This window comes from Sitophilus oryzae, unplaced genomic scaffold (assembly GCF_002938485.1).
Source record: "Sitophilus oryzae breed Bouriz unplaced genomic scaffold, Soryzae_2.0 scaffold_1297_pilon_pilon, whole genome shotgun sequence".
Taxonomy (NCBI): domain Eukaryota; kingdom Metazoa; phylum Arthropoda; class Insecta; order Coleoptera; family Curculionidae; genus Sitophilus; species Sitophilus oryzae.
In genome coordinates this window covers 5,910,359-5,922,911 of record NW_022145945.1, presented here as the reverse complement: position 1 = coordinate 5,922,911, position 12,553 = coordinate 5,910,359, and the positions used below count along the sequence as shown (strand labels likewise).

The following is a 12,553-nucleotide window of genomic DNA, read 5'->3' as shown; positions in this document are numbered from 1 at the left end:
TAATTTTAATGTAAATATATAAATAAATGTTATTATTATTCAACCACTTCCATATCTCATCTGTTATTATTACAATTTTATATATTCATAATACTTTCATTTCACAATTTTCATTATCCTGCTTACCTTAATTTTGGATATCCAGATAAATCTGAAATTATAAAATTAATTATAGAATTTGTATTATTATTGATTAACACTCAAAAAAAAATTTTTCAACAGCAAATAATTCGAAAATAAACTGCAATTTGGCAACATCGACGATGTGCGCTTGCGTAGTATCGATGATCAAATGCAGCAAATATGGGCTTCAAGGTCAGCCACCGGATCCACACCTTTACCTAAAATACCCATTTACTGGATTAACATTACATTAACTCAAGACAAATTTGTTTGCTTTTATTAATTTGGAGTTTTATCCATGATACAAAGAATACAAGGCACAAGGTATGATATTGCGCAGGTTGGTTACTACGTCACAGGTGATAAACGGCACCATTGGTCGGCAAGCTCCGCGCGCCAATTTCAAATTGTCAAACAGATGACACAATAAACGCGAAAATAATTTTTCAAATGTCAAGCTCGATAATTTGACATAACTTTTGGGGTTATGTCGTGATTCTTCCCTATTTTAGGTCTTTTTTTTATTAGTGGCAATTCAACAATATGGATATTTTTCTGTATGGCGTATGACGTCACAGGTGGTATGTGCAAACTTAACGAAATTGGAGCCGCTATCGATCATACCTTGTTTTCTTTGTACCATGAGTTTTATCTAATCCGGGACTGTCAATTAGTACCCTTTTGCCCCGCCCACTGATAACGTTTTTACTGCAGAAATTATAGTTGCGTCTCCTCTCTTTTATTCCTCCATGGTAAACATATAAACATAACCTATGAAATTTCCATAATTATTAATTCTGATATAATTCAAATTTTAAGTCTTTTTTAAAATTAAATACAATGTAAAACATGTCAAGTCTGTTTAGGATATTTAAACTAAGAAACAAAACAGCCCAACTGTTTTTAGACAGTCGAGTCCTTCCAAGTTTTCATCCTATATTCCAAAAAGATGTAGTCTGCATTGAAAATAACTATAAGGAATGGAATAAAAAACGAACTGAAAGCATTTTTACATTTCCGAGCAGTATTTTTATAACTTCAGCTTTAACTTTAGCGTTGTGTAGTTTCGATGATAGAGACAAGAAAAGACTTTTCAAAGGGATTACATTGGGCCTAACACATGAAGTCAGGAAGTGAGCATAGGCTTTTTTGATTGTTTAAAGCATTATTGAAACCGGGATGTATTGTTTTAGTTTAATAAAAAATGGGATGGATGTAAATCTCAGACATGATCTGGGTTGGACACCGTTGATGGGAGCAGCAGTAAATGGTCATTATGATATAGTTAAGTTGTTGCTTGAAAATGGAGCAAATCCAAATTTAACTGAGAACTATATTAACCACACTCGTACTGCCCAACTAGTCGGTCGTCATCCTTTAGAAGGTATTTTGTGCAATATTTATTTTGTAATATTAAATAAAATTGATATTTCAGTTTTAATGACTAGAGATGATGAGTTCTCTAGTTCATTGAATAACAGAGCTACGTTCTTGGGGTTTACTGCTTTACATTATGCTGTACTAGCGAACAATATTGATATTGTACGATTGTTACTGGAACATGGTGCAAACCCATGTGTTGAAACTGAAGCTGGTCATAAAGCGGTATTATATGCAAAAGAAGGCCCGATTAAGGAGCTCCTAGAACAAAAAACAGAGAAGGTAACTATTCATTGTGGTGGGGGACAAATTGCCTAAATAAATATCTTTAGTTTGAAGAGTTACTTAGACAAAAGGAAGTTGAAGAACGAAGGAAATTTCCTCTTGAAGATCGATTAAAGCAGTATATTGTTGGTCAAGAAGCTGCTATTGCCACAGTGGCGGGAAGTAAGTATGTTTTTATAGTTTTTCTACTATTTCCAAAGCCACTTGGGCTCCTTTGGGGCTCTGAATTTTGGAACTGCTTTTATGGGTATTGTCTGGACAAACAGCTTAAGAGTCTATTACCCTGTTTGATTAAAGCTTGATTAAAGTTTGCAGAGCTTCATTTGCCATAAAATAGCGAGCAATTTGTTACAAAACCATATAAATTATATATCACTGTAATCACAAACCTTCAATCTATTTCCATATTGTAATGGAATTTGAAATTATGTCTTTATTATCGAGAAAATTTAGTCCATACATAAGGAATATTTTGTTGATGGTTGACCATCAAAATCTTAAAAATAAAGAAGTTGTCTAAAAATGTGCTACAATAGGGATATTTCCTCCTTCATTTGTGTAAAAATACCTAGCTAATTATACATGAAACGTTAAATTCCAAACGCTTATTTTGCTACTTTTTCGGACTAGTGAAATGGACTCTTAAGAATTCCAAACCAGTTTGAGTTGTTTATTTATATACCTATTTTTTTTTAAATTGCTGCCTTGTATGCTCTGTAAGGGTGAAATAAAAGAGCATCACAGTAGTCAGTCAACCCATATATCATTTATTGTAAGTTGATATAGAAATGTCATTAATTAATAAATTAAAAAATAACAGTTTCATCTGATTAAAAACCATCGAGAAAAGAAGGCCTTACGCGTGACGTCATTGGAAGAAGTCGATTGGCCTCTTTATAGTAATAAAATGGTGACATATTTGGCGAAATCTTTAAATAGTTTATTATTAGTATCATGACCTTATTGCTTTTAGCTGTAAGAAGAAAAGAAAATGGATGGACAGATGACGATCATCCACTAGTGTTTCTCTTTCTGGGATCTTCCGGTATTGGAAAAACTGAATTGGCCAAACAGCTTGCCAACTACATTCACAGAAACAAAAAAGAGGCCTTTATCAGATTAGATATGTCGGAATTTCAAGAAAAACACGAAGTTCTCGAAGTATATCAAGTTTTATATGTTTTAAAATTAATCTTTTACACATATTTCAGGTAGCCAAATTAATAGGTGCACCACCAGGATACATTGGACATGATGAAGGCGGTCAATTAACCAAAAAATTGAAAGCCTGTCCGGATGCAGTTGTGCTGTTTGATGAAGTGGACAAGGCACATCCCGATGTCCTGACTGTCCTGTTACAGTTATTTGATGAAGGCAGACTGACAGACGGCCAAGGAAAAACGATTGAATGCAAAAACGCCATCTTCATTATGACATCAAATTTGGCTAGCGAAGAAATTGCCAATCACGCTCTTCAACTGAGAGAAGAAGTAGAAAAAATTAAGGACGATAGATTGAAAAGTGATAAAAAAGGTAACTTTATTGGAATTACCTTCATTCGTGCGTCATTTAAATTCTTACAGAGGAATCTCAATACTGTGATGACATCGTTATATCCAGGAAATTTAAAGATGGAGTGGTGAGACCGATTTTAAAGAGGCATTTTAAGAGAGACGAATTTTTAGGAAGGATAAATGAAATTGTGTATTTTTTGCCGTTTTCCAGAAGAGAGCTGATGGAACTCGTTAATAGGGAATTGCAAGGCTGGGCCAAGAGGGTAAGTTTTGTTTGTATACAGGGTATGCCAAAAGTTGGCAACAAATGCAGATTTTTTTAAGCATACCCAATGACTAAAAAATACAAGAACATGTAACGCTCATATACAGCTGCAGCAGAATTTGTGATGTTAGACGCCATTTTTTTTTTTTGGTTGTAACGAATGAGTCATCAGCTGGTCATCAGCGACAATTTTAGCGATTTTTAATAGTTTGTGTGTATTGAACTTTGTATAAACTTTATTACAATGTTGATTAGTTGTTCAGCTCTCAAGTGTAAAAGCCGCAGCGATAAGAAAGAGCCAGGAGTTACGTTTCATAAGTAAACAGTCCACTCCACCTTTTTAGCGTTTTTTTTATTGAATTGGATAATTGTTTTTCTGATATTATATGTACTTGATTTTGTTATACGTCGATACTAGTTTTATACCTTTTGTTAACATTTTAATACGTTTTTTTCGTAATTAATTAGTATCACTGGCCGACTCTACTTAACAAGCCGTGAACAAGGAAATCTGGCAACCCTGGTTTCAGATCGATCGCTACACGTTTAGCCATATGATTTACGGTCATTGACCTGTTGCTCTGTTATGTTTTTGTAAATAAATCCCCTTTTTTGAAAGAAAATTTTGTTTAGTTAAAGACTAAAGTTGTGAAAAGTCTTACTGTGTGAGATTTGTAAGTTACCGGGACAATTTTTTTCCGTAGACATTGCGTAAAAACAAATATCCGTGGGTGAAAAATTCGCCGGGTTATAAGAGAGGTTAAGTGATTTCTTCAAAGAATGGCGGCAAATTCGGCGGCGAATGAGCATTTTGTGGTGCTTTTTAAAACAATTTATTGAAAGTTAGTTGTTGTTGGAATCAAAAATTACCATGCCAAGTCCTTGTATGCCTGGGTGCAAATCCAATTATAAAACTTCAGTAAACCTCAATAATCAAACCCTAAATTATAAATTAATTTGAAAATACGCGCCTCGATAGCCGGTAAAACGGCCCGTCGCGCATTCGCGCTTGCTAGAGAAACCGTTCTGAATCTCTTGCCGGTTGCGGCGTTGCCAAATGGTTGTTCACGGCTTGTTAAGTAGAGTCGGGCTGTATTAGTATGATCCCGCCGCATACACCATAGGCGTAGTCAAAACATTTATCTAAAATATAAATATCTCTTCAAGCGGCTATGTTAAGAAAAATATGTGTCACAGCACTGTTTGGTGGTATGTAAACAATTTGATTGCAGGTGTTATTCCTCCTTGTATTCTTTAGACAATTGAGCATACCTAGTTGTAACAACTGTCATGGCAGCAAATTATCAAAAAAAATCTTTACATATTACGCAAAAAGTGGTGTTTAAGTGACCAGTTATTAAAAAAGTCAAACAAAAATTATATTCATATTTTTATTTTACGTCAATGTACCAAATTACATATACAGGTACTTTCAAAACATTCAAAAATCGTTAAAATTACGATTCGATTGAATAATTGAATCTATATTTATTAAAATAATAAAGAAACTTGTTTTTAATATGCTATAATAACAATTACACTAAATATTAAATTATAATGTAATTTTTTCCTTTTTTACCACTCACTTACACAATACTTAAACAACTTTTTTTACATCAGGCCAAAGACAAGCATAAAATCGACATGACGTGGGATCGAAGTGTTGAGTCGGCCTTGGCTGACGGATATGACGTGTGCTACGGTGCCAGATCGATCAAATACGAAGTAGAACGTCGCGTAGTGAACCAACTGGCAGCGGCGCACGAGAATGGTGTTATTGGGAAAGGTTCGACCATTCAAATCACTGCAAATTGGCGCGAAAACGCCGATCAAGCCGATATCAAAATCCAAGTTAAGAGAAGCGGATTTAAAGATTTTATAGATATAGGCAAAATGCTTCCTATTAAAAATACTTCCTCTGGTTGGGACTAATTTCTTGCCGTAGTTTATACTCGCATATCAAAATTAAAGCATAATAATAAACAAAATTTTATAGACATAGTCAATTGAATTATTGTTTTATTCGAGTATTTTATTATGAGAATGAAGCAGTGGCGCATCTAGACACTGAGTCTGGGAGGGGTAGTGGCAAGACTGAGTAAAGTGCTAGTTTTAAATTAAATTTTTGCTAAAAAATATTGTGTCTGTGGAACAAATAAACTTAGATTGGTCTGTATTTTCTATTTTTATTTGTATTGTTAATTTATTTTGTGACAATTTTATTTTATGCCACATTTTATCTTATTTATAAATTTTTTCCTCCGTTTTTATAAACCCCTCAGGTATATGAGCCTCTGGAATGAAGGCAGATTATGGCACACTCTAAGTGAACGAATGTACATATTCTTTAAAGTAATTATTACTTTAAAACTAGATTACCATTACCATCTGTATAAAAAACTGATTTTTACATATTTATTTATCAATAAAAAGTATATTTGACAGGGTTAATGCTTTATGTTTTTTTTTTCTATAGGAAAATATATTTTTTAATGTGTATATGACTCCTGAAGTTTACCAGAATAAACATTATTTATAACTGTTTTTATGATTAGTATTTTTATCTGTTACGCTTATTTATCGTAAAAAAGTTGTTAATATTATGTTTTTTAATAGTTAAATAAAAATTTTAACAGATTTGTGAATTTTATTTTGTCAAAAATAATTTTACTAAATTTAAAAAAGAGGTATTAGAAACATTTTATACAAATATCAAACAGATATACAAATAATCCTGAATGAAATAGCAGGTTATACACGTGTGGCAAAATTTCATTAGCAATAGGAGCTTTTCAATGCGATAAAAAAAGATGGTAAGGCTGCAAAATACACTGCAGTACAACAGAGACGGATAAAGTGTCTTTTCCCTACCATTGTATAGGGGAAGTGATCATAGAAGTGATACGAGAGAGCTTCTGCGTGAGGGGGCGGGTCTATAAGACGCTTGTGTGGGCCTACCGGCTACTAATAGAATAGAATCGAAAAAATAGAAAGACGAAGGACAGTGTTGCCATTCTGTTAAATCAAAATTATGTTGGCTTATCCTAAATCCCGAATCTTCTAATCCCATTATCTTGCCTACTTAATGAAATATTAAATAAAGTACAAAACAATTTTAAGAATGTTTTCTCTAGGCACATAACAACTTCTTTCTAAAACAAAATGTAACATGCAGAACTTTGAAATCATTTCTAAAATAGCAAGTGCAATTCTATGAAATGGCAATACTGTACGATCTTCTTTCCAGTCGCCCCGACACCGACCGGTCGGTCTGCGGCGGCGACAAAGGAATTATGCCGAAACAACTTTATAAAGGTGTAGCCGAACAGGGTTGCCGGGTTTATTAGATTATAATTCCATACGAGAACAAAATTCTCGGTAGATCTTCAACAAAAATCAAAAGTACAGAAACAAAATAAAATATAATATTTAAGTCCAAAATTAGTATTCGTATGTGTCGTAATACTAGATCACTCAAATAAAATACAAATATAGTAAATATAACAAGAATTAGAAATAGGTAGGTATATTATATTCAGTGCGAGATTCTGAATCATACGTTCTACTCGCCTGGGGTAGTTTTGTTTTAAGGTTCGACATTTAGTGGTTTAGAGGTTTGGCAACTTCAAGGCCACGCTTCTGATTAGAAAATTTTGAGGTTTGGATATGAGAATGGGATGGGACAGTGATTTCCCCAGTATGGTCTTGGGAGATAAGCTAAGGCTCGCGTGGGCAGGGGCACGTCCCTGCGTGACATTAGGGAAGTGGCAGGTAAACGGTGGTTAAATATAGCATAAAACAGGGAGACATGGAAAAGGATAGGAGAGACCTATATCCAGGAGTGGATGAATCCGGGTTGAGGAAGAGGTATATTATTTAATATTAAAAAAAATATATTGAATTAAACAATATTAATATATTAATAAAAACTATAACAAGTAGGGATAGCAGTCACTTTTTACCTTTGTATAAATTTTGATCAGTGATATCTAAAATTAATTTCATTTCAATGGGAAAGCTGTAGCAACTCTCAACTCTTTTTTCATATTAATATATTTTTTTGACAGGAAAAGCACAAAAGATATCAACTTCTTCGGGCATATCGCCAATACCGCGCCTAATAAAGAGTAATAAGGATTTGTAGGAATATCTTTGTCACTCTGCAACTATACAGAACGATGACCGATTACTAAATAAAATTTAACAAACAATAATTAAGTCAGATTAGACTAAAAACGCAGTTGAACATATCGTTAGATTTTTGTTTAAATCGGTAGATCGGTAGCTTACAGACGAAACCGGTAGACCTGGCAACTCTGTGATGGACTGTGGTGAGGGCTTTTTGCGGAGGCGCGGGAAGGGAAATAAAATAATGGGGATAAAGGGCAGGTGGATGGGTATCATGGGTGGATGGGAGGCGGCGGAAATTCCAAAATTTGTTATCTTATTGGAGTTTGTCTAACTCGACAGTCGTAGTGGAAGTGGAAACGGGGAAGTTGTTGCCCATCTCTGTTTAAGCTTAGACTTTCTATAGGCGTTTCATTCCAATGCATGTAATTCCTATGCCTAGATATCTTATTACCGAACCTGTATAAGTATATGTGTATGAGCGGTCCAGCAAGAGAATATTTGATTTCAAACGACAAAATGCAAAAGTTGACAGAAAAACCTATTCTTCATGACACAATAACTGTCACTGTCATACACTTTCACTAAACAGACTATATTATGTCTAAAAAATGTCTATACCTATGTGACGGATTCATCTCCAACAAAATCCTTTATGGGTATTTCGCCACTGCACTGCAAGAAAATCTACAAAATAAAATATTTATTTTTTGTGAACACTTCTGCGTTAAACCTAAACGGACACTGCTTATCAGAAGTTATGTTTACAGTTATACAAATTTGCCTAATAAAGAAAAAAATGCCTAACGTTTCGGAAAGTTCATCTCTTTCCGTCGTCGGAAGCAAAAAAATACAAAGAATAAAGAAAAAAACTATTTAAAATATTTAAATTCAACTATTCGAGAACACTTTATTTTTTAAAAACAGTTACGTCTACAAGAAACCGTTGACGTTCTGTTAAAATGACATATCAAGTTAAACTTCAAAATTAACAATTACTACCTGATAACAATTACTTAATAAGGTAAAACCAAAAAGCCCCAAACTTTCTGCATGCGACGGAGATAAATATATATACGACCAGTTGACAGACAGACAGACACAATATTATGTCTATGTGTACACCGGATGCGTCTCAAAAGTGGCTCACCCCTATAACTTTTATATTTTTCCATATAAAAAAACGAGATTTGGTATGTTAGTATATGACATAAATTGGGATTGATTGACGTATTCAATTGTTTTTAGTCACTTCCTGTTTCACTGGAAATGACTACAACTTTTGATTTTTAAATGACACCTTCGGTATTTTTTTACTTCATTCGATAGAAAATGACACTCTCACCACAAACTATACATTTAACTATATAAATGCATTTTACCAGCAGTTAACTGAACAATTTAAAACTAAACTTCAAAATATTTTACTTTTAACTAATTTTAATAAAGTTCAGCTTTGTTTACGGCTATACTCGTCCTCGTCACTTTATTTTCGTGGTCTGTAATGCATACGACAGCGATAAATATATACGACCAGTTGACACAATACAGGACAGACACAATAAAAGCGGCATACAGTGTTGCCGGTTCGTACGAGAAATAAAATAATAACGAAGATAATATATCTAAGCCATTCAATAAAGCTCATTTCTGTTAAACAGTTGTTTAAGAATCTATTACATTTGTAGTAAAATGAGTAACTAATTGTGAAAAATAAAGTGCCAACCCTAGATGCAACATTTTTCGTAAACATCTAGGTACTTGTGCGGTTTGAAATTTTGATGCAAAATCCGGCAATACCTCATAGAAGAAATGAATCAATCTAACTTCTATCTCTTTTTAATACATTTGATTTTTCAGTTAAGCTGTCTACATCACTTCTTAGCTGTCTTACACGTTAAAATCCAGACCACGCATTATACTCTTTCTGATTTATTTTATCAAAAAAAATGGCTGCCAGGATTAAATTCTGCAACGATAGAATAAAGACAAGATAGACCTTTTTTATTTTATTTATTTGAACATAACACATGACATAAAATATATCGTACCGCATATTTGGTCTTAACCTAAACAACGTTATTATAGCCTATCATCTAAAACAAAAAACCACCAACAACATGTATAACATCTTGATTAGATAGAGGGTAAGAGCGATATAGGGCCATTATTTATTATTACATATACAGAAATATAATTTAAATCATTATAAAAAAACAAATAATATACACATTGGTTTACCCAAAATTATTTGATTATAATATTAATGTATAATGTAGATTTAGATACTAATAATAATAATAAATGCCTTATAGTCATAAACACATACCTAGCCAGGCTATGAAATGATATTTTGATTTGAAATTTACTCTATTTTAGCCAACGATAATTATTTCAATGTTTCTGTTTGTAAATTATACTAAAACAAAATTAGATAATAATAGAGATAATTAAAATATCATTTCATAAACAACTTAACTATATTTTTTACAATCATAAAATATTAAAACCCACTGAAAACAACTCGGCTATTTGGGGAAACACTAATTCTTAGCAAAGCGCGTGTCTTGGCTTTCCATTACATTTTTTTTTGAACATTCGAGTGCAAGTTCTGTTTTTAATTTTATTTATGTACTTAATTAAACTGCCCGTCAAATTAAATACCACAGCGATGTTTTTACTCATTTTCAACAAGTTGTAACTTTGAAAAAAATGGATCAATTTTGTTGATTTTTTTAGCATATTGAAGATCGGTTTTTGTAAATTGATCTGATTTTCTAAATTTTGTATGAGATTTAGTTTTCTATGATATACAGGATGCGAAAAAAAGGAAGTACGTATCTTTTAAGAAATGTAGAAAAAATACTATAATAAGTTAGAGTAATACTAATAATTTAATAATAAGTTAGAGTAAAAATTGATCATCTTTTATTCCCGATGAGTTATCGTAAAAATTCCAAATACGTCTCGAGATATTAGTCTTAGCTATACCCAGAACTTATAATTCTAGTTAAATTTTTTTTTTTACCAAAATGGCAGCAACACAAAAATTACATTCCTTTTTTTCACACCCTGTATATCATAGAAAACTAAATCTCATACAAAATTTAGAAAAATCAGGTCAATCTACGAAAAACGATCTTTAATATGCTAATAAATCAACAAAATTTGTCCATTTTTTTCAAAGTTACAACTCGTTGAAAATGAGTAAAAAAAAATCGCTGTGGTATTTAATTTGACTGGCAGTTTAGTTAAATTCACCACTATACATTGATATAAAATGCCGAATAGATATTTTAGAATAGAAAAGTTTAATCAAAAAACTTTGGGACACGCTCAAGTTTTTTAGATTAACTTTTTTCTCTGACAACAGACACTCCCACTCAGTCAATGGACATGCGTATTATTAAGAATGGGTGTTATTCGAGTCTGAAAACATATATATTGACATAAGACAGTTTTTGTAGTCTGGAAGACATTTTTCCAGTTAAAAACAAAAAGCCTATAGATTTGTTTAACAAGAAGTTTGTGCTAGGAGTTTTATTAATTATTTTTTTCTATAGTTTGTAAAAGGTATTTCCGCACATATTTTGAGTGTGGAAAATTGCTCTTTGCCACACTAGTGGGGAAGGTAATTTTCATTTCATTATTTTTACTTTCTGTGAAAACAACAAAAAATGTATTTGTCAATTGTTTTTTTTTCAGTGGGTAACGAAAACTTTTTGTAACATTCTTTGGTTCTATAAAATTAACATTAAATTTAATATAATTAATATAAATTTAATACAAGGTATAAAAAATATTTAATTACACACAGCGTACCTTATATGAAATCGAAGATAGTTTGTTGAAATTTGTAGATAATATTTATGTAATTTTGAGATGTACTAACTCTATTTTCTATGTCAAAATTCCTCCTTTTCTATCTCGAATCTACAAAACCCTGTTAGCTCCATTCCATCTGTTGTTAAACTATTCTCAAAAAATATTACTGATTTACTTGAATATGGTAGAAATTCGGATTATAAATAGTTATATTTATTCCAATAAAATCTTAGATATATTTAGAAAAAAAACATGATATCTTAAAAAAATCTACAGTATAGATAAAGGATCTTTTAAATAAATAGGTATTTTATATAGTACGTACTAACAAGACAACATCTATGTACGTTCATTTCAAATCTATGCAGGTAATAATCTTACTTTTCTACGCATTGTCTTAGCTAATGCTTTATCAATGACATCTAATTGATTTAGATGTCATTGTGCTTTATAGACGAACAACACAAAACACTGGATATGTATGCCATGTACTTAAACTCTATACGCCATCTAGCATTGCATGAATGCAACGAAAAAACATTTACGTAATATGTAATCATCTTATATTTCGTTTTTCAGAGATATGGAATATTTAGCCACAGCTTATTCAACGCCCAGCTGGATGTCTGTATATTTTAGGACATTTCTGATTGGTGGGTCCCTTATGGGTCTAAAAACGTTACCTTCGAAAAAAAAAAGATAAAGCCTGACGAAAACCATCATAACTGGATACAAACTTTGCTATGAATACACACATGGCCAAAATGATTGCATATAACTATATTTCTATTTTATTTTGGACCTTACATGATTCTTTTTATATTTTTGGACATATTGGCTTACTACACGACTAACTAATATAAAGTTAAAAATCTAAGTGCAAATAGGCAGGCTGTTATTATAATTTTATTTCATAATGAGTGAAAATCAACAAAAACAAATTTCATTTTAAACAGAAAATCTTGAAAACAATTTTAATTATTTCTCACAACTAATAGTCCATATTGCCTCCTCGAGCCTCAATGCAAGCTGG

General features: G+C 32.1%; 1 protein-coding gene across 2 annotated transcripts; it reads left to right on the top strand.

Annotated features, from left to right (window-relative positions):
* Window positions 1–803: 803 nt before the first annotated feature.
* Window positions 804–5,568, top strand: LOC115874654 (caseinolytic peptidase B protein homolog). Of its 2 annotated transcripts, none has more exons than XM_030889865.1 (8): window positions 804–1,256; window positions 1,317–1,507; window positions 1,559–1,785; window positions 1,836–1,950; window positions 2,762–2,949; window positions 3,000–3,321; window positions 3,372–3,565; window positions 5,188–5,568. In XM_030889865.1, the coding sequence occupies exons 1-8, from the start codon at window positions 973–975 to the stop codon at window positions 5,497–5,499; spliced, it is 1,833 nt and encodes a 610-aa protein (XP_030745725.1). In that variant the 5' UTR covers window positions 804–972; the 3' UTR covers window positions 5,500–5,568. The 2 variants fall into 2 exon arrangements, with proteins under 2 accessions (XP_030745725.1, XP_030745726.1); XM_030889866.1 differs by having other exon boundaries at window positions 805–1,256; window positions 2,762–2,940.
* Window positions 5,569–12,553: the final 6,985 nt, after the last annotated feature.

What these genes read in the sequence shown, in the direction of transcription:
- LOC115874654 (XM_030889865.1), top strand. Translation starts at nt 973, where the DNA reads ATGTCAAGTCTGTTTAGGATATTTAAACTAAGAAACAAAACAGCCCAA. An exon ending in AAAAACACGAAGTTCTCGAA is followed by an intron (nt 2,950 to 2,999) that starts GTATATCAAGTT and finishes CACATATTTCAG; the next exon opens with GTAGCCAAATTAATAGGTGC. An exon ending in ATTGAAAAGTGATAAAAAAG is followed by an intron (nt 3,322 to 3,371) that starts GTAACTTTATTG and finishes AAATTCTTACAG; the next exon opens with AGGAATCTCAATACTGTGAT.